Source organism: Callithrix jacchus, chromosome 22 (genome assembly GCF_049354715.1).
Source record: "Callithrix jacchus isolate 240 chromosome 22, calJac240_pri, whole genome shotgun sequence".
In the NCBI taxonomy this organism is placed as follows: Eukaryota; Metazoa; Chordata; class Mammalia; order Primates; family Cebidae; genus Callithrix; species Callithrix jacchus.
In genome coordinates, this window is record NC_133523.1 from 39,686,872 (window position 1) to 39,707,841 (window position 20,970).

The 20,970-nt window shown below is 54.2% G+C and overlaps 1 protein-coding gene across 4 annotated transcripts; it reads left to right on the plus strand.

The window, feature by feature from the left end:
- Positions 1–373: 373 nt before the first annotated feature.
- On the plus strand, positions 374–20,751 carry VASP (vasodilator stimulated phosphoprotein). 4 transcript variants are annotated; one of them, XM_035284733.3, is made up of 13 exons: positions 374–671; positions 11,608–11,779; positions 11,876–12,041; positions 15,018–15,102; positions 15,847–15,896; positions 16,013–16,254; positions 16,395–16,495; positions 17,596–17,647; positions 17,793–17,829; positions 18,048–18,093; positions 18,491–18,581; positions 19,719–19,776; positions 19,904–20,751. In XM_035284733.3, exons 1-13 carry the CDS (start codon positions 667–669, stop codon positions 19,939–19,941), a joined length of 1,143 nt encoding a protein of 380 aa, XP_035140624.1. In that variant the 5' UTR covers positions 374–666; the 3' UTR covers positions 19,942–20,751. The 4 variants fall into 4 exon arrangements, with proteins under 4 accessions (XP_035140624.1, XP_035140626.1, XP_035140625.1 ...); XM_035284735.3 differs by having other exon boundaries at positions 17,796–17,829; XM_035284734.3 differs by having other exon boundaries at positions 16,398–16,495.
- Positions 20,752–20,970: the final 219 nt, after the last annotated feature.

Sequence of the window (20,970 nt, forward strand, 5' to 3'; positions counted from 1 at the left end):
TAGCAGGAGGGTCCTCCTCGCCCCCCAAAATTGAGCGGAGTACGGGATGGAGAAATCGATGGGGAGAGAAATCGTACCCCTTCCGAGAGTCGAGACGCTCCTGAGAATTCCCAACGTGGGAGAGAACTAGGGAGCAAGGCAGGTCCCCTTCCCCTCCACCAAGCTTGCCCCTCCATGTGGGGGTGACTCCCAGGGTGCACCCCTAGGCTACAACGTCGGGGACTAGAGCGAGATCGCGGAAGCCGAGGGTGCCTAGTTGCCCTTTTAAGCGCCCTCCACCCCCTCGCCAGGAGGAGCGTGCGGCCTCTTTAAGGCGCGGGGCATTGTGGGTGCTGGGAGTGGAATTTTGGAACGAAATGTAACGAAGAGAAGTACAGTAGTAAGAGTAACAGTGCAGCCGCCGCCGGCACGGGGGGCGCGCTGGGGAGGGGACGCCGCACCCCCTTTCTGCCGCAGAGACTTCTCCTCAGACCGCCTGAGGGAAGCGGTGCCCGGAGACCCGCCCCGGCCCGGTCCACGTTCTGCCCAGGAAGCCGGACTCTATGGGGCGGGACCCTGGGGGAGCTTGAGCCGAGCCCGGAGCCAGACCTGAACCCCTGAACCTCCGGCCAAGGGCGCCCCGGGAGCAGCCAGCCCGTGGGCGCACCGCCCGCCCGCCGAGCAGCCATGAGGTGAGCCGGACCTGCCCCCGGACCCGTCCCCGCCCGGGCGGGCTGCGCGCCCCGCCTTTGTCCCCCTCCCCCCCCCACGCTCCGGGCTGGAATTTGGGGACAGATCCTTGGGAGCCTCGGATTTGGGCTGAATCCTATTGGAGGAGCTCCATAACCATCGATCACTTCTCCACGACTCGCAGGGTGGTGGCGGTGAGGTTCTCCTGGGAGTCCTCAGATTTGGGGGCGCTCGGAGGACTCCCGAATTGTTAAAGACTTTTAGAGGACCTCAAAGTTGGCAGCGCCTTCCCGCAGGGATGCCAGGATTGAGGCATGGCTCAGACTCTCCTCCCCCTCCCCCCAAACTTTAGCTCGAGGTCCGGGAAGGATTGTGGGGGGGCCCGTTTGGGAGACCATAGGACTTGGAAGAGAGACTGAGACTCAGACCCTGGGTGTGCGGGGCCCCCGTGTACGTGGTGCTGGAAAAAAGTCTCCCCAAGTGGGACCGCGCTCCTTAACTTCGGGGGTATTTCTTAATCTCCTGAATTTTGGGGGCCACTTAGGTCTTCCTGTAGAGAAGGCTGGTGTGAACCGATCCAGGGACCCAGACGCAGCCTCCGGAGTCTGGTGGGACTCCCCTCCCCCGTCGCCCCGCACACAATCTGCTTAGTCGGCCGTGCCTAGGACCGAGCGGGTGCTGGAAGCAGAGGGCGGCTCCCCGCCCAGGGCCAGAAGGGCGGCCCTGCTCCCCCACCTGCGCAGCCCTGGGGAGGGAGGGGGCGCGGCAACTGGGGGAAGGGGGCCTTTGTCTTCCTGACTCACCTGTCGAGACAGCTGGTGTGGGGGGCGGGCACCGATCGCTGTGGGCCGGCTGCTTTCCCCACCACGGTCCCTCCCCCTTTGCTCACCGCCCCCCCCATCCATCCGGAGCCTTGGGGTTGGAGGAGGGGGAGCTGGAAAGCTTCAAGGTCATAGCCCTTTTCCCCAGGGACCCAGGCTTCCCAGATAATTCCAGCTATCTTCCCAGGAATTTAATCCTGAGGGTGGCGGCCCCAGAGACCCAGGGATTTGGTCTGGCTGGGGCCTCCCCCGAACTCCTGGGCTCACCTGAGGGCGGCGCCAGTGCGGGCAGGGGGACCCAACCATCCCCCCGTTTTCCCCTCCTCTGGCCCCCCCATAATCTCTCCCAAGGGGCCAGAGCCTGACAATACTATCTCCCTTCCTCCACTCTCTCTGGGACTTCCTGCCCCCAAGCCCCCAGCCGGAGCAAGGAGGCCCCGGGGGACGGCTGGGGATTAACCCCGTGGTGTCCACATCCTCCTCATTTCCTGCACTCCTGCCCTTTGACATCGGGGCGGCGTGGCATTCCTTTTTATGACCACTAAAGAATCCCCCTCCCCGTTTCTTCCTTCTGATGTGAAAGGCATGGTTGGAAAATTTGGAGCAAGGAGGACACCCACAGATACCCTCAAGACTTCCTGCCTGTCCACTCCCCATTATAGCTACATCCCTTCCAAGTCCGCCCTGGAGCGGGGTCAGTTTAGGGAGCGACGCTCTCTTCCTTCGCCCTCTTCCTCCGGGACTCTTCTCTCCCCTTGCCCCCCCCAGCCCCGCCCCTGCATTCCCCCCCCCCCCCGCCGCGTTTCCGGTCCCAGGCTCGGTGGAAGGCGGATGGCGGATGTCCGAGTTAGTGCTGCCTCACTCACTGCAACCGTAAAAGGGCAGGAGCCGCGTCTGGGCCGGCCCCCTGCCCTCCCCACTACCACCACCAGCCCTGGAGGCCCTGGCCCTCCCACAAGGCCCACCTCTTGCTGTGGCCGTGGCCAAGCATCCCGCCTTGTGGGGGTGCTGGGGTAGGGAGGGGTGCAGAAGTGAGCAGATGCCTGTCCCACCAGAAAGCCACTCTCACCTTTCCAGGGGGTCTCTCCTGCAGGTGATCACATCCCATTTCCCCTGGACTGTGCCCCTTCTCAACGACTGCCAGGATTCAAAACCCATGTCCCCATTACCCAGCTGGGGAAACTGAGGCTCAAAGAGAAAAAGACATGGCCAAGATCTCTCAGAAATTCCTAGGCAGTGTAGGAGGGGTGGAGGAGCCTGGGTCCTCTAATTTCTGGCTGGCTTGGCTGGGGACAGTCCTGGGGGCAGTTAGAAGCGAGGATGTGAACATGGAAAATTACAAGATGTAGTTCTTTTCCTCTCAGTTTGACAAATATTTGTTGAGTGCTGGCTGAGTCTGGGACCAGAGCTGGGTGCTGGGAAGACAGGGAAGTGGGGCAGAGGTCTAGAATCTCAGGGCAGAAGGGACTTGGGGAGAATTGGGGTCTATTTCTTGCTTCTTCCAATAATAGCTATTGTTATATTTTTTAAAAGAGACCATTTGATCAAGCATCTATTATGTGCGAGGCGCTTTTTTGCCTGAGAATTTCTTTTTTTTTTTTTTTAAGGCAGGGTTTTTGCTCTTGTTGCCCAGGCTGGAGTGCGATGGCATGATCTCAGCTCACGTCAACCTCCGTCTCCTGGGTTCAAGCAGTTCTCCTGCCTCAGCCTTCCAAGTAGCTGGCCTACAGGCACCTGCCACCACACCTGGCTAATTTTTGTATTTTTAGTAGAGACGTGTTTCACCATGTTGGCCAGGATGGTCTCAAACTCTCGACCTCATGTGATTCACCCTCGTTGACCTCCCAAAGTGCTGGGATTACAGGCATGAGCCACCGCACCGGGCCCCTCAGAGCAATTCTAACGATACTATTACAACCTTGTAGCCTTCCCACCCTGGCACCCAGTTTATAGATAGGAAAACTGAGGTACAGGAAGCTAGGCAAGGTGCCTATGAAAGTCACACAGGGCCAGCCGCCGGGGCTTATGCTTGTAATCCTAACACTTTGGGAGGCCAAGGCAGGAGGATTGCTTGAATTCAGGAGTTTGAGAATAGCCTGGACCACATGGTGTAACCCTGTCTCTACAAAATATACAAAATTTAGCTGGGTATGGTGGCATTTGCCTGTAGCTCCAGCTACTCTGGAGGCTAAGGAGAGAGAATCTCTTGAGCTGGGGAGGTTGAGGCCTCAATGAGCCGTATTTGTGCCACTGCACTCCAGTCTAGGTGACAAAGTGAGACCCTGTCTCAAAACAAAACAAAACAGAAATACAGGTAACATGGTGTTCTCAGCGAAGAAAAGAAAAAAAAAAGGAACTTACTTTCATTGTGAAAACTCTTAAGCTAATTCAGATAAGCCAAACAAAACCAAGCCAGAACATTTATCTTGCTGTTCACTTAGGGAAAACTGAGGCCCACCAGGAGGAAGGGACAAGAGTATCGCACACGGGCCCGAGACTCTAGATCTGCGTCCCTACTTAGGGTCACTCGGAAGGTTTGTTGTTTGGAAGGGTAGTATCTATGTATCACAAGTTTTATGGCATAAGGAGGGTATGGGGTAAGTCTTGGCTTCAGGGGGCAGTGAAGGGAAGACCAAGACTCTAGTCTGGAAGTTCTGTGAAAACTGGATTCACCATGCTTGATTACCTCTGGTGATGGGAAGCTCTCTCCCTCAGGTGGAGCGTGTACCAAGTTACAGGTCCTGCGTTTAGGGCTCTTCGTCCATTCTCTCTTTTAGTCCTTACAATGAACCCAGTGCATTGTTGTTTCCAGGGCTGGAAACTGAGGCTCAGAGAGGCAAAGCCACATAACAAGGAGGCAGCTTGAGTATCTTTCATCCACCAGGTACTAGAGTTTTGCAAAATGTGGGAACTTGCAGGGAGGAGCCAGTCCTCGGCTGGCTGGAAAATTAGGGCGCTCTCATGTCCAATGGAAGGTTCTAGACTTCAGGAGAACGCTGGGAACGGGCAGACTGTTTCCATCTCACAGCCTCGGTCCCCCATTTCCTGGCTTTGAGATTTTCTGTTCCAGCTTTTGTGTTGGTTACAGTTTTATTTATTAACTTAATTAGTGAATTCGGTTCGTATAGATAATTTAAACCCATGATAAGAAATAATAAGCAGTTTGAAAGGGTAAATCGTGGCTTGGTGTGGTGACTCATGCTTGTAATCCCAGCACTTTGGGAGGCCAAGGCAGGCAGATCACCTGAGGTCAGGAGTTCGAGATCAGCAAACGCTTAAACCCTGTCTCTGCTAAAAATACAAACATTACCCTGGCATGGTGGCACACACTTGTAATCCCAGCTACTCAGGAGGCTGAGGCAGGAGAATTGCTTGAACCTGGGAGGTGGAGGCTGCAGTGAGCCAAGATCAAGTCACTGCCAGCCTGGGCACAGAGTGAGACTTTGTCTCAAAAAAGATAAATGGTGGGTGGGGGCGCAGTGGCTCACGCCTGTAATCCCAGCACTTTGGGAGGCCAAAGTGGGCAGATCACAATGTCAATAGTTCGAGACCAGCCTGGCCAATATGGTGAAATGCCCGTCTCTACTAAAAATACAAACAAATTAGCTGGGCGTGGTGGTGCATGCCTGTAATCCTAGCTACTTGGGAGGCTGAGGCAGGAGAATTCCTTGAACCCAGGAGTCAGATGTTGCAGTGAACTGAGATCACACCACGGCACTCCAGCCTGGGCGACAGAGAGAGACTCTGTCTCAAAAAAATAAAAAGAAAGATAAATGGTGCAAAATATTCATTTCCTCCCTGCCCAGTCCCCGAGTTCCCCTCATTGGAGGCAGCCACAGTTAGTGTCTTGTGAAGCAGTCTCTGCATATATCAATACTCTGGGTGCAGATGTACTTATGTGCTTCTCACCTTTTTGTTTTTTGAGACTGAGTCTTGCTCTGTTACCCAGGCTGGAGTTCAGTGGTGCAACCTCAGCTCACTGCAACCTCTGCCTCTTGGGTTCAAGCCATTCTCCTGCCTCAGCCTCCTGAGTAGCTGGGATTACAGGCATGTGCCACTACACTTGGCTAATTTTTGTATTTTTAGTAGAGACTGGGTTTCACCATATCCATCAGGTGGGTCAAGAACTCCTGGCCTACCTTTTCTTTTTTTAAGCCTCTGATCAACCCTACCTTGTACCTTGCCTTTTAAAGATTTCAACTTAGCTCTGTTTCTTCATCTTTAAATGAGGTTAAGAACTCGTAGGAACTTGGTTTCAACTATGAACCCCTCTGCTTACTTGCTGTGTGATCTGGGGTGAGTGGCTGCAGTTCCCCCTTGTCAAAAGGGTGAGCATCAGAGCCTATCCCATGAGGCTACAGAGCCGCGGAGCATGGAACTGGAGTCTGCACCAAGAACAGTGTCTGGGACTTGGAGAAATGTTAGGTGCCCTTGGTAAAAATTTGCATTTGTAGTTTTTTGAGATGTAGTCTTGCCCTGTCACCCAGGCTGGAGTGCAATGGCACCATCTCAGCTCACTGCAACCTCCTCTTCTGGGTTCAAGCCATTCTTTTGCCTCAGTCTCCTGAGTAGCTAGGAGTACAGGCGTGCACCACCACAACCAACTAATTTTTGTATTTTTAGTGGAGGTGAGGTTTCATCGTGTTAGCCAGGCTGGTCTCAAACCGCTGTGCCTCCCAAAGAGCTGGGATTACAGGTGTGAGCCATTGTGCCCAGCTGAGAGTCTCTCTGTCACCCAGGCTGGAGTGCAAGTGGCCTGAACATGGCTCACTGCAGCCTCATTCTCCTGGGCTCAAGCGATCCTCCTGCCTTAGCCTCCTGAGTGGCTGAGACTACAGGCACACACCACCACGCCCAGCTAATTTTAAAATTTCTTGTAGAGACAGAGGTCTCACCATCTTGCCCAAGCCAGTCTTTTTTTTTTCTTTTTTTGAGACAGAGTCTCACTGTGTTACCCAGGCTGGAGTGCAATAGCACAATCTTGGCTCACCGCAACCTCCGCCTTCTGGGTTCAAGCAATTCTCCTGCCTCAGCCTCCCGAGTAGCTGGGACTACAGGTGCGCACCACCGTGCCCAGCTAATTTTTGTATTTTTAGTAGAGACGGGGTTTCACCTTGTTGATCAAGCTGGTCTCAATCTCCTGACCTCGTGATCCACCTGCCTCGGCCTCCCAAAGTGCTGGGATTAAAGGTGTGAGCCACCGTGCCTGGCCTTCTTTTCTTTTTTTGACACAGAGTCTTGCTCTGTTGCCCAGGCTGGAGTGTAGTGCAGTGGTGCAATCTTGGCTCACTGCAGCCTTCACCTAGTGGGTTCAAGAGATTCTCCTGCCTCAGCCTCTAGAGTAACTGGGATTACAGGCATAAGCCACCATGCTTGGCTAATTTTTATATTTTTAGTAGACATGGGTTTCACCATGTTGATCAGGCTAGTCTCGAACTCTTGTTCTCAAGAAATCTGCCTGCTTCTGCCTCCCAAAGTGTTGGGATTACAGGCATGAGCCACTGCACCCAGCCTTCCCAAGCCAGTCTCAAACTCTTGGGCTCAAGTGATTCTCCTGCCTCAGCCTCCCAAAGTGCTGGGATTACAGGCTTGAGCCACCTCCCCTGGCCAAAGTTTGCCTTTTTTAGAGATGGAGGCTTGTCTGCTGCCCAGGCCAGAGTGCAGTGGCACGATCTTGGCTCACTGCAGCCTCTGCCTCCCAGGTTCAAGCAATTCTCTTGCCTCAGCCTCCTGAGTAGCTGGGATTACAGGCACCCCCCACCACGCCCGGCTAATTTTGTATTTTTAGTAGAGACGGGGTTTCACCATCCTGGTCAGCCTGGTTTTGAACTCCTGTCCTCATGATCCACCCGCCTCGGCCTCCCCAAGTGCTGGGATTACAGGCGTGAGCCACCGTGCCCGGCCCAGAGTTTGCCTCTTTTTACAGATGTTATTTAGTAACAGTTGAGTCCCTACTGCGTTTTGGATGCCATTCTAGGTTCTGGGGACACAGCAGTGAACAGTGGGACGGAAATCCCAGCCCTTTTGGTGGTGGAGACAGACAAGTATTGCATCAGGCAGGAGTCCCCACTATGAAATGTGCAGAAGGGGGTGAAAAGGAGAGAAGCGATCCAGCAAGTGAGTGAGGGATGGCTTCTCAGAAGTGGGGCATGTGGGGAGAGGCTGGGCCTCGGAGGTAGCAGCACACAGGCCCGAGGCAGGAACGTGCCCTTCGGGAAGAGCAGCATAGGAGCTGGAGGCTTAGGGTCTGGAACAGTCCCCAGGGGACAGAGGGGCGGGAAGAAATGAGACCTGAGGACACACATATCACGGAGGCCCTGGAGAGAACTCGGCATTGATTCTGTAGGAGCCTGGAGCTTTTGAGAAGAGGAAGGGACATTCCACCTTGTACGTTTTTGTTTGTTTTGCTTTCAGAGATGGGGGTCTCACTATGTTGCCAAGGCTGATCTTGAACTTCTGGGCTTAAGCAATCCTCCCACCTTGGCCTCCCAAAGTGCCTAGATCACAAGTGTGAGCCACTGTGCCCAGCCCCCTTGTATTTTAACAGGGTCCTTCTGCTACAGTGGGGTCAGTGTGCCTTGGAGAGGGGCAGGACCAGCCCTTGGTCACCCAGCAGGCACCCTGTTCTCCTGCCAGTCCAAAGCTTCGGCAGGGCGGGGCAGTCTGGGAGAGCAAAGTGCAGCCAGGGTGGGGCTCCTGGCCAGAGTCTGCCCTGGGCGTGGGTGGCAGGTGTGGGTGAGGTCAAGGCCTTAACCCTGCCCTGCCAGGGCAGCAGGAGCCAGAAACAGCCCCAGAGGCTGTGCTTCTCTGGAAAGGGCACCTGGTGTTTGGGTGGGGCCCACGCAGTCCCTGATGTTTAAGGCTTAGGAGCCTGAATTCACAGCTTCACTCTCTTCCTCACTAGTTGTGTGACTGTGGGCAAGTCACACACCCTCTCTGGGCCTTCTAGTCCTCACCTGCAAAATTAGAATGAAAACGTGGCTTTCTGGATGAGCTGCAGTGAGAATAAAATGAGTGACTTTGGGGAAGGGGCTTAGGGCCCCTGAAGCACCTGAATGCCTGGTAAGAGGGAGATGGCACATTATGTAAATTTAGGGGTGCCAGGGTTACCCCAGGTCTCTACCCACAGCTGAGTCTGCCTAGGGACTTTCCCTGCCCTGATTTCCCAACGTCAGTGTCATGCCCTCAGCCCCCAGCTCTCCTAGAGACAGAGCCTTTGCAGGGGGCTGGGGGGTGTTATAATTTCTCTCCCCGGAAACCTCTGACCACCAACTTCCCCATTTCAGGAAAAAGCCCAGTGGGGGCGGGGTGGGGAGGAGGCCAGCGCTTCCCCTTTGCCTGTGTGAACTTGGGCAAGTCACTTCCTGTTAGAGTTCCTGTCTGGGCCTGAGTTTCCTCACTGGGGGAGAGGGGATTGAACCTCCCACAGGGGCTGGTGGGAAGGTCCTGAGGGTTTAGCTTTCCTGGGTCCCAGTGGTGCCTTTGAGACAGATGCAGGCAGCTGCTGAGCTCTCGGTGTGTGCTGGGTGCTGTGCCATGCACTTCGTTGTTTTTTTTTTTCTTTTTTTTCCTGAGACAGAGTTTTGCCCTGTCGCCCAGGCGGGAGTGCAGTGCCGTGATCTCGGCTCACTGCAATCTCCGCCTCCTGGGTTCCAGCAATTCTGCATATCAGCCTCCTGAGGAGCTGGGACTACAGCTGCACACCACCACGCCTGGCTACTCTTTGTATGTTTTTGTAGAGATGGCGTTTCACCATGTTGTCCAGGCTGCTTTCAAATACCTGAGCTCAAGCAATCCATTCACCTCGGCTTCCCACAGTGCTGGGATTACAGGCAGGAGCCACACACCTGGCTGTAACAAGCACTTTAGCTGCCCAGACTCATGTACCCCTCCCCACTGCCCTGGAGGAGGGGACTGTTGCTCTCCCAGTTCAGAGGCTAGAAAGAAGAGTTCTTGAGTAGGAACGTCACATGCCTGAGTCACATGAAATAGGTGCAGGGATTTGAACCCAGATCTGGGCCTATCAGCACAGTTTACCGACAACTCCCCTGAGGCTGAGTCAGATGCCGCCTTTTCCAGGAAGTCCTGCCAGACTCCCCAGGCTGGGGCAGGCGTTCCTTCAGGCACCCCAGACCCTGGGCTCCTTGGCCCTATCCCTGGCTTGGTACCTTCTGGGGACAGCTCTGTCTCCCACACTGGACTGTGAGCCCCAGGAGGGTGGTGCTGGGGCTGTGGGTCACTGCTGTGTCTTCTCCCCAGCCTGTCTGCGGAAGGGCTGCTGGTGCCCTGGGGAGCCAGGTGGTGGGTGGACAGTGGGAAGTCCCTTTGGAGTAGGAGCTCCCAGGTCTGGGATAGGTCCCCAACCTGCTGCAGGTCTCACACTTCCCCTCCCAAGCTTCAGCTTCCTCCTGAGAGGCTAGTGGTGGCGGGGACGTGTCCAAGCCCCTTGGTAGAGTTACAGAAACTGAGGCCAGGCAGGGGCTGGTCCCTAGTGTAGCTCTCCGCTCTTGGCCGCCCTCTGGCGCCTCTGTCTTCCCTCCTGCCCTCGCTTTGCTAACACGCATCCCTCCCTGGTGTGAGCCTCAACCTCTTCCATCCCTCAGCCTGTCTCTCCATGTTTATCTTTTCCTTCTTATTAGTATTGGGTTGTGTCTTTTCATTTATTTTTCATTTAAGAGTTTTTTGGCCAGGCGTGGTGGCCCATGCCTGTAATCCTAGCACTTGGGAGGCTGAGGCGGGTGCTTTGCCTGAGCTCAGGAGTTTGAGAGCAACCTGGGCAACTTGGTGAAACCTCATCTCCACTGAAACACAAAAAATTAGCTGGGTGTGGTGGCGTGCGCCTGTAGTCCCAGCTACTCGGGGGGCCAAGGCGGGAGAACTGCTAGAACCTGGGAGGCAGAGGCTGCAGTGAGCCGAGATCACACCACTGCACTCCAGCCTGGGCGACAGAGTAAGACTCCGTCTCTTAAAAAAAAATTTTTTTTTGTAGGCAAAGTGTGGTGGCTCACACCTGTAATCCCAGCACTTTGGGAGGCTAAGACAGACAGATCACTTGAGCCCAGGAGTTTGAGACTAGCCTAGGCAACTTAGTGAGATCCCATCTCTATGAAAAAATGTGAAAAAATTAGTCAAGCAACGGGCACAGTGGTTCATGCCTGTAATCTCAGCACTTTGGGAAGCTGAGGCAGGCGTATCAACCGAGGTCAGGAGTTCGAGACCAGCCTGGCCAACATGATGAAACCCCATCTCTACTAGAAATACAAAAAATTAGCTGGGCATGGTGGTATATGCCTATAATCCCATCTACTCAGGAGGCTGAGGCAGGAGAATGGCTTGGACCCAGGAGGCAGAGGTTGTAGTGAGCCGAGATCATGCCACTGCGCTACAGCCTGGGCGACAGAGGGAGACTCTGTCTCAAAAAAAAAAAAAAAAAAAAAAAAAAAAAAAAATTACTCGGGTGTGTAATTACTCCCAGCTGCTTGGGAGGCTGAAGAGGGAGGATTGCTTGAGCTCAGGAGGTGGAGGCCGCAGTGAGCTGTTATCGCATCACTGCACTCCATCCTGGGTGACAGAGCAAGACTCTGACTCAAAAACAAAAATTATTATGATTATTAGAGACGGGGTCCTGCTCTGTTGCCCGGGCTGCTCTGAAATGCTTGGGTGCAAGTGATCCTCCTGCCTCAGCCTCCAAAGTGCTGGGATTACACCTGCGAGCCACCGCACCCAGCCCACCTTTATCTCTTTCCATGTCTTTCTGCCTCTTCCTCCAGGTCCCCTGTCTGCCTATCTGTTCATCTGTCTGTCTGTGCGTCTTTTAGTCTCTGTCTCCCCTCTTTCACTCAGCACTCCCTTTCCCACCTCTCTCTGCGTCTGTCTCTTCTGCTCCAGTTTCTCCTTCCCCGTGTCTGTCTTACATCTCGTTTGTGTGTTTGCCTCTCTCTCCTGATTTGATTTTCCCTCCTGATCTGCCTCCCACTCTCTTTCTGTCCACCTGGCCCCTGCCTCTCTCTGCGTCTCGCTGTCTTCCTTTCACACTCTGTCTTCGTCCCTGGGAACCTCCCAGGGAGACCCAGATGAGAAGGTGACCAGCTCCTCTCCCTTTTCCTCCCGCCTGCAGTGAGACGGTCATCTGTTCCAGCCGGGCCACTGTGATGGTTTATGATGACGGCAACAAGCGATGGGTCCCTGCTGGCATGGGTCCCCAGGCCTTCAGCCGCGTCCAGATCTACCACAACCCCACAGCCAATTCCTTCCGCGTCGTGGGTCGGAAGATGCAGCCCGACCAGCAGGTGCAGCCTCCCGCCAGCCCCCTCTCTGCAGGCTGAACCCCTGCCTGCTCCACTCCTCCGCCTGCCACCCCTCACCCCCTTTTCCCCTCCCGCCAGGTGGTCATCAACTGTGCCATCGTCCGGGGAGTCAAGTATAATCAAGCCACCCCTAATTTCCATCAGTGGCGCGATGCCCGCCAGGTCTGGGGCCTCAACTTCAGCAGCAAGGAGGACGCCGCCCAGTTTGCTGCGGGCATGGCCAGTGCCCTAGAGGCGTTGGAAGGTCAGAAATGGCACTGGGCAGTGGGCAGGCAGAGGGGACCACTGAACACAGCTGTGTGTCCTGGGATGCCGCTTTAACACTCTGGGCCTTGGTTTACTCATCGGTGAAGGAGCGAATTCACTGCTGTCACGGAAAATGATCATGAGGATTTTGTGCGTTCCAGTGTGCCTGTGCGCACCTATGTATAAAACGCACGATTGGCCAGGCGCGGTAGTTCATGCCTGTAATCTTGGCACTTTGGGAGGTCGAGGCAGGCAGATTACCTGAGGTTAGGCGTTCAAGACCAGCCTGGCCAACATGGTGAAATTGCTTCTCTATTAAAAATACAAAAATTAGCCGGGCGTGGTGGTGTGCACCTGTAATCCCAGCTACTTGGGAGGCCGAGGCACGAGAATCACTTGAATCTGGGGGGTGGAGGTTGCACTGAGCCGAGATTACGCCCCTGCACTTCAGCCTGGATGACAAGAGCAAGACTCCATCTCAAAAAGAAAACAAACGCAAAAAAACGCACTATTTCTCAGGGAGAAATCCTCACTGTGAGCACAGGGAGCAGTACTCCGTGAACCTTACGTAGGCACGCTCCTGGGAAACCACCTCCCAGATCAAGGCAGGTCCCTCCCCCAGAAGGCTTCTGTGCCCTTTTCCCAGGTACTTCTGTTTTAGAAACAGGATCTTGCTCTGCTGCCCCGGCTGCAGTGCAGTGGCACAATCATGGCTCACTGCAGCCTCCCCCTCCTGGGCTCATCCTGCCTCAGCCTCCTAAGTAGCTGGGAATACAGGCATGCACCACCACACCTGGCTTTTTTTTTTCTTTTTTTCTTTGGAGACAGTCTCGCTCTGTCACCCAGGCTGGAGTAGAGTGGTGCAATCTCCGCTTACTGCAACCTCCACCTCCGGGGTTCAAGTGATTCTCGTGCCTCAGCCTCCTGAGTAGCTGGGAATACAGGCATGTGCTACTGTGCCCAGCTATTTTTTCTTTGTATTTTAGTAGAGATGGGGTTCCACCATATTTGCCAGGCTGGTTTCAAACTCTTGGCCTCAGTGATCCACCTGCCTCTGCCTCCCAAAGTGCTGGGATTACAGGTGTGAGCCATTGCGCCTGGCCACCTGGATCATTACAAACAATTTTTTTGTAGAGATGGTCTACACTACAGGCTGGTCTCAGACTCCTGGGACCAAGTGATCCTCCCACCTCGGCCTCCCAAATTGCACCCAACCCAGTTGCTTTTCTTTCTGTCTTTTTTTTTAATAAGGAGGCGTGCTCTGTCTGCCAGGCTGGAGTGCAGCCGTATGATCTTGTTTCACTGCAACCTCCACCTTCTGGCTTTAAGTGGTTCTGCCTCAGCCTCCCAGGTAGCTGGAACTATAGGTGCACACCACCACACCTCGCTGCTTTTTGTAGTTTTAGTAGAGACAGGGTTTTACTGTGTTGGCCAGGCTGGTCTTGAACTCCTGACCTCAGGTGATCCATCCACCTCGGCCTCCCAAAGTGCTGAGATTACAGGCATGAACCACTGCACCCAGCCCGGTTGCTTTTTTTTTTTTTTTGAGACAGAGTTTTGCTCTTGTTGGACTGGAGGGCAATGGCGAGAACTCAGCTCACCTCAACCTCCACCTTCTGGGTTCAAGCGATTCTCCTGCCTCAGCCTCCCTAGTAGCCAGATTACAGGCACCCGCCACCGTGCCCAGCTAATTTTTTTGTATTTTTAGTAGAGACAGGGTTTCTCTATGTTGGCCAGGCTGGTCCCAAACTCCTGACCTCAGGTGATCCGCCCACCTCAGCCTCCCAAAGTGCTGGGATTACAGGTGTAAGACACTGCACCCGGCTTCCCAGTTGCTATTTCTTATGCCTTAACGTGCACATGAATTACCTGGGGACCTGGTCGAAGTGCAGGCTCCGGTGCCGGTGGCTGGGCGGACTGAGCCTCCTCATTCTCACAGCTGCCCTGGTGATCCCAAGGCTGCTGGTCTGAGGACGTGACGCTGAGCAGCGAGGTTTTAGGTGATTGTTGTCCATCTGGCCTGGAATCGCTGCTGTGGAACTGAAGTCACCAAATGCAGGGTGTGTGTGTGTATGTGTGTGTGTGTGTGTGTGTGTGTGTGTATGTGTGTGTATGTGTGTGTGTATGTGTATGTGTGTATGTGTGCAGTGGTGTTGAGGCAACTTCCGTGCTACTGCGGACGGGGCTTGTTCCTCTGGGGCACACAGAAAAATGCAGTGGGCTTCAGTTTAGTCATCGTAAAATGGGGCTGATTCAATTCAGGTGCCGGGGCCGCGGCCTGGAGGCAGGTGAGGAAGCAGCACTTCACCTTTCCAGGTACTTATCGAGGCCCACGTGCCTGGAACAGAGATTAAGAGCTGGCCAGGTGCCGTGACTCACGCCTGTCATCCCAGCACTTGGAGGCCGAGGCAGGTGGATTGCTTGAGCTCAGGGGTTTGAGACCAGCCTGGGCAACATGGCGAAATCCCGTCTCTACAAAAACAAAGATTAGCTGGGCATGGTGGCATGCGCCTGCAGTCCCAGCCACTCAGGAGGCTGAGGTGGGAGGATCCCCTGAGCCTGGGGAGACTGAGGCTGTGGCGAGCCCTGATTTCACCCCGGCACTCCAGCTTGGGTGACAGAGGGACACTATCTCCAAACAGTGGTTAAGAGCCTGGCCGCTGGCATCAGCTTGAATTCAGGTCTTGTTCCTGCAGATTTTAACCTGCAGAACCTTAGGGCGAGTGACTGTCCCCTGGCCTTAGCTTCTCCTGTCACTGGGACACCACAGCAGCACCTGCCCTAGGGCCCCTCAGGCCAGGGAAGCTGGTGCTGCCTTACCTCCCAAGATGCCTGGAGCCTCAGGGTCCCAAGAAGGAGGAAGTGAGCACCTCTGGGCAGGATTCCTGGGGGGCCTGGAGAGCCAGGGAAGTGCCTAGGGCTGAGCAGAGTTCCAGCACTACTGACCCGTGGCCCTTTCTCTCTCACCTTCCAGGAGGTGGGCCCCCTCCACCCCCAGCACCTCCTGCCTGGTCGGTCCCCAACGGCCCCTCCCCGGAGGAGGTGGAGCAGCAGAAAAGGTAGGGCTGGGCCCTGGGTGGGAACCTTAGCCGCTGCCAGAGTTCCATGTTTTGGAACCCTTGACTCCTAGAGTTCAGAACCCAACGGGCAGTTTCCTGAATGTTCCAGAAACTTGTGACACTCAGAGTCGCAGAACCTCCTGGTCCCTGCAGATCCCTGGAATGCAGAATATGGTGGTTGAAAGAATCTTGTGGCCAGGCGAGGTGGCTCACGCCTGTAATCCCAGCACTCTGGGAGGCCAAGGTGGGCGGATCACCTGAGGTCGGGAGTTTGGCTTTCAACATGGGGAAACACTGTCTCTACTGAAAATACAAAAATTAGCTGGGCATGGTGGCGTGAGCCTATAATCCCAGCTGTTCAGGAGGCTGAGTCGGGAAAATCGATTGAACCCGGGAGGTGGAGGTTGCAGTGAGCCAAGATCAAGCCACTGCACGCCAGCCTGGGTGACAGTGAGACTCTGCCTTAGAAACAAAAAAAGAATCTTGGGCATTTTGTAATTCAGGTGTTTCTGACAGTTTGCTGACCGGTTCCCGCATCCTGATCTCCCCCTGTCACTGCCCTGCCCTGCATTTTCCCCACTCCCGCCCAGCCCCCTTCTTGGTTCCCTAGGAGAGGGAGGCTTGGGTGAGGATTAAGAGCTAGCTTCCCTGGAGACCTCTAAGAGAGAGGGCAGAGGTCGCTGGACGCTTCGCTGGCCATCCTTAGGGTCCTGATTGATGGCAGCTTCTCCGCCTCCCCAACAGGCAGCAGCCCGGCCCGACAGAACATCTAGAGCGCCGTGTCTCTAATGCAGGTGATGTTCGGATGGCCTCGGGAGTTGGGAGGGGGCCTTGGAGGAAGGGGGCCAGCCAGCTGGACAGTAAAGGAGGAGGCTTTTTTCAGCTGCCCTTTTTTCTGTGTTTGTTTCAGGAGGCCCACCTGCTCCCCCTGCTGGGGGTCCACCCCCACCACCAGGACCTCCCCCTCCTCCAGGTCCTCCCCCACCCCCAGGTTTGCCCCCCTCGGGGGTCCCAGCTGCAGCACACGGATCTGGGGGAGGACCACCCCCTGCACCCCCTCTCCCGGCAGCACAGGGCCCCAGTGGTGGGGGGACTGGGGCCCCAGGCCTGGCCGCAGCTATTGCTGGAGCCAAACTCAGGAAAGTCAGCAAGGTGAGGGGTCGGGAGAGGTGGCCAGGGGGGCGACAGGGCTTTGATGGGGGATGAGGCCAGTGCTGCTGGCAGTGTCACAGGAGGGCTGGAAGACCCAAAGGTCTGCCCCTAAAGCTCCTGCTCCTTTTAAATTTCTCCAGCAGGAGGAATCCTCAGCAGGTCCCGTAGCCCCCAAAGCTGAGAGCGGTCGAAGTGGAGGTGGGGGGCTCATGGAAGAGATGAACGCCATGCTGGCCCGGAGGTGAGCCTGAGCCTGGACCCCTGAGTCACCTGGAGATTCCAGTTCAGTAGGGCCCAGTTCTGTTTAGTTTGTTTCTTTTAGTGAATGTTCCCCCTTTGATAACCAGGTTTGGGAAATAATGGTAGGGTGTGTCATCTCCTGAAATGGCTGAGGCTTGCAACCACTAGGTAGCCTGTAGAATGTTCTAAAACCCAGAATTCTAGGAGATGCTGCCTCAGAATTCTGGAAACTCAGGTTCCTACAATCTCAGTGTTCTAACACAGCACTGCTCCACTCTTGGAATCTTACTGCTCCCTAATAAAAGTATTGTAGAACCTCTACCCTGATTCTAGAACTGCAATTTCTTGAATTTTTCTTTTTCTGAGATGGAGTCTCGCTCTGTCGCCCAGGCTGGAGTGCAGTGGTATGATTTTGGCCCACTGCAACCTCTGCCTCCCAGGTTCAAGTGATTCTCTTGCCTCAGCCTCCTGAGTATTATAGGCGCCTGCCACCACACCTGGCTAATTTTTGTATTTTTAGTAGAGATGGATTTTACCATATTGGCCAGACTGGTCTCAAACTCCTGACTTCAAGTGACCCACCCACCTCTGCCTCCTGAAGTGTTGGGATTACAGGCATGAGCACCGTGCCCAGTGCAGTCTGTTAAATTTTTCTTTTTTTTTTTCTTTTTTTGAGATGGAGTCGTGCTCTGTCACCCAGGCTGAAGTGCAGTGCCATAATCTCAGCTCACTGCAATCTCAGCCTCTGGGGTTCAAATGATTTTCCTGCCTCAGCCTCCCAAGTAGCTGGGATTGCAGGCGCTTGCCACTACGCACGGCTAATTTTTGTATTTTTAATACAGATGGGGTTTCACCATGTTGGCCAGACTGGTCTCAAACTCCTGACCTGAAGTGATCCGCCAGCGTTGGCCTCCCAAAATGTTGGGATTACAGGTGTAAGCCACCACACCCAGCCAATCTCTTGAATTTCTAAATAAAGAGTTTCCTTAGGGTTTCTGAGTTTCAGAATTCTATGCCGTAGGATCCACATTTCTGGAACTTCCCTAGGAAGGGGACTGGTTGAGTGACGGAAGCATGTATTTTTGCTTTTTTCTACTGCAGAAGGAAAGCCACACAGGTTGGGGAGAAAACCCCCAAGGATGAATCTGCCAATGTAAGTCAGGGGTTTTTCTTGCCCTACACCCTTTAGGCAGTACCAAGAGGGTAGGGATACTGGACTGTATGGGGTTTGAACCTGGAAGAGGAAATGGGCAGAGGTGTGGCAGGGGCTGGCTCATGGCAGTTTTATTTCCCACCAGCAGGAGGAGCCAGAGGCCAGAGTCCCGGCCCAGAGTGGTGAGTGAACGCCCAGTTCAGCCATAGAAACTACAAATCCCAGAATATCCTCGTCTCACATATTTAGCACCCTCACTGGGGAGTCTGAGCAGATGGTGCTGGGGATTGTAGTCTCCTGAGATGGGTCTTTGAACAAGGGCTAATGAGGCTGGGGGAGAAAGACTTATTGAGGGGCAGTCTTTTGTCCCTGATTTTTCTGATTTGTTGCCTCTCCCCAGAATCTGTGCGGAGACCCTGGGAGAAGAACAGCACAACCTTGCCAAGGTAGGCCCATCAGTACTGTGGTCCTTGGGGAGATCATGTTGGGGAGTTCGACACCAGCCTGGGCAACATGGCGAGACCCCCAGCTCTACAAAAATTAGCCAGGCATGGTGGCACTTGCCTTTGGTCCCATCTACTTGGGAGGCTGAGGTGGGAGAATCACCTGAGTTTCAGGAAGTCGAGGCCACAGTGAGCCATCATCATGCCCTCATTCCAGCCTGGGAGACAGAATGCTACTCTGTCTCGAAACAGAACAAAACAAAACAAACTGGGGCCCCAAAAATACTTGGACCTGCCCAATTTATAGGGCAGAAGTCCATGTGATTCCTGGAATAGGAGGCGGGGAAACAGGTCCTCTCTTTAATCTCATTGCTGTCCCAAACGACACCAACTCCCCCAGGATGAAGTCGTCTTCTTCGGTGACCACTTCTGAGACCCACCCCTGCACGCCCAGCTCCGGTGATGACTCGGACCTAGAGAGGGTGAAACAGGTAGCTTGGGGAAGAGGTTGGGGGCCACAGCAAGAGAGATCTAGGTCTGGCCCCTGCCACTGGCATGCTGTATGATCCTAGATAACATCTCAGAAACCTCACGTTTCCAATCTGACAAATAGACAGACTGGTTTGGATCACGGATGACCGTGACCTCACGCCCCCTTTTCTGGCGCCTGTGACGGACATTATTCTATCATCACGCTCATTCCCGATGAGTGCCTTGAATCCTTTCCACACATTGACCCAGCTGTCCCTCACCAATTAGAGTTGGCAGGAGGCTGGAACGCAGTTGCCAAACTTGGTACTGGATGTTCTCCAGTACTTTTCCAGCTCCAAGGATCCAGAATTCTCCCCGAGAATCCTCCAGTCACTCTGCGACCTTGGCAGCCATGTCATGGTGTTGCGGTAGGGATGGGTCTCAAACCTACTCCCTCTGGCTTTTCCATCAACAAGAAAGAGGGGACTCTACAAAGGTGCAGTGGCTCATGTCTGTAAATCCAGCACATTGTGAGTCTGAGGTAGGAGCATTGCTTGAGTTCAGGAGTTCAAGACCAGCCTGGGGCAACATAGGGAGACCCCCATCTCTAAAAATGATTTAAAAAAATAACCTAAGAAGGCTGACCATAGTGGCGCACACCTGTAATCCCAGCACTTTGGGAGGCCAAGGTCGGTGGATCACCTGAGGTCGGGTTTGAGACCAGCCTGGCCAACATGGCAAAACCCTGCCTCTACTAAAAATACAAAGATTAGCTGGGCCTGGTCATGTGCACCTGTAATCCCAGCTACTTGGGAGGCTGAGGCAGGAGAATCTCTTGAACCCAGGAGGCTGAGGTTTCAATGAGCCAAGATCACACCACTGCACTCCAGCCTGGGTAACAGAGTGAGACTCAGTCTCAAAAAAAAAAAAAAAAAGTTACCTGAGTGTGGTGGCACGTGTCTGTGGTCCCAGCTACTTGGGAGGCTAAAGCGGGAGGATTACCTGAGCCTGGGAGGTTGAGGCTTCATTGTGCTGTGAACATGCCATTGCACTCTAGCCAGGGCAACAGAGCAAGACCTCGTCTCAAAAAATAAAGGAGATTCGTTCCTGCAAGTCCCCGTACCCCCTCCTGATTGGTTGTACCTCATTAATTTTAGGAGCTTCTGGAAGAGGTGAAGAAGGAATTGCAGAAAGTGAAAGAGGAAATCATTGAAGGTGAGGTGGTTTGGTGGTTCTTAAACATTTACTTACTTCAGAGGCATCATGTCTCTAGACAAGAGCCCTGTTTTGGAAGGGAAGAGGCAGAGACTCTGCCCCTGACCTCTGCTCTGTTTCCTTCCAGCCTTTGTCCAGGAGCTGAGGAAGCGGGGTTCTCCCTGACCACAGGGACCCAGAAGACCCGCGTCTCCTTTCCGCACGCCCCGCCTGTCACCCTGCTTTCCCTGCCTCTACTTGACTTGGAATTGGCTGAAGACTACACAGGAATGCATTGTTCCCACTCCCCATCCTACTTGGAAACCTCCAAGGGGGCGTGGCTTCCCTGGCGCCCTGCCCACACCCACACTGGCTGCTGATTGGCTGGGGAGGCCCCCGCCCTTTTCTCCCTTTGGTCCTTCCCCTCTGCCATCCCCTTGGGGCCGGTCCCTCTGCTGGGGATGCACCAATGAACCCCACAGGAAGGGGGAAGGAAGGAGGGAATTTCACATTCCCTTGTTCTAGATTCACTTTAACGCTTAATGCCTTCAAAGTTTTGTTTTTTTAAGAAAAAAAATATATATATATTTGGGTTTTGGGGGAAAAGGGAAATTTTTTTTTCCTCTTTGGTTTTGATAAAATGGGGTGTGGGAGTTTTTAAATGCTATAGCCCCGGCCTTGCCCCATTTGGGGCAGCTATTTAAGGGGAGGGGATGTCTCACCAGGCTGGGGGTGCCTCACCCCACCCCAGGGACTCCTCTTCCCTCTGGCTCCTCCCCCTTTTCTATGAGGAATTAAGATGCTGTAACTTTTTGGAACCTCAGTTTTTTGATTTTTTATTTGGGTAGGTTTTGGGGTCCAGGCCATTTTTTTTACCCCTCGGAGAAAATAAGATGAGGGACAAAGGAAAAGGGGAGGAAACTTCTCCCCTCCCACCTTCACCTTTAGCTTCTTGAAAATGGGCCCCTGCAGAATAAATCTGCCAGTTTTTATAAATGCTAAGGTCTCGAGTGATTTGAAGGGCTGTTCTGATGGGGATGGAGGTGTGCTCGCCCCCCGGTGCCCCTCTAGGAAGATTTGGTCCTCTGCTGAGAAGCCCTGCCTCTGCCAAGGAACCCACCTTCCCTCATCTGCCTTCCCACCCTGCACATTGCGCCTGCTCCCGCATCCTCAGGCCCGCAGCCAGGATGATCTCTGCCCCCTCCAACCTCCCTC

Bases quoted from the DNA above. Each gene is read 5' to 3' on its own strand.
- VASP (XM_035284733.3), top strand. The intron at 17,830-18,047 runs GTGAGTGAACGC...GCCTCTCCCCAG, and splicing joins CAGAGTCCCGGCCCAGAGTG to AATCTGTGCGGAGACCCTGG. The intron at 18,094-18,490 runs GTAGGCCCATCA...CAACTCCCCCAG, and splicing joins AACAGCACAACCTTGCCAAG to GATGAAGTCGTCTTCTTCGG.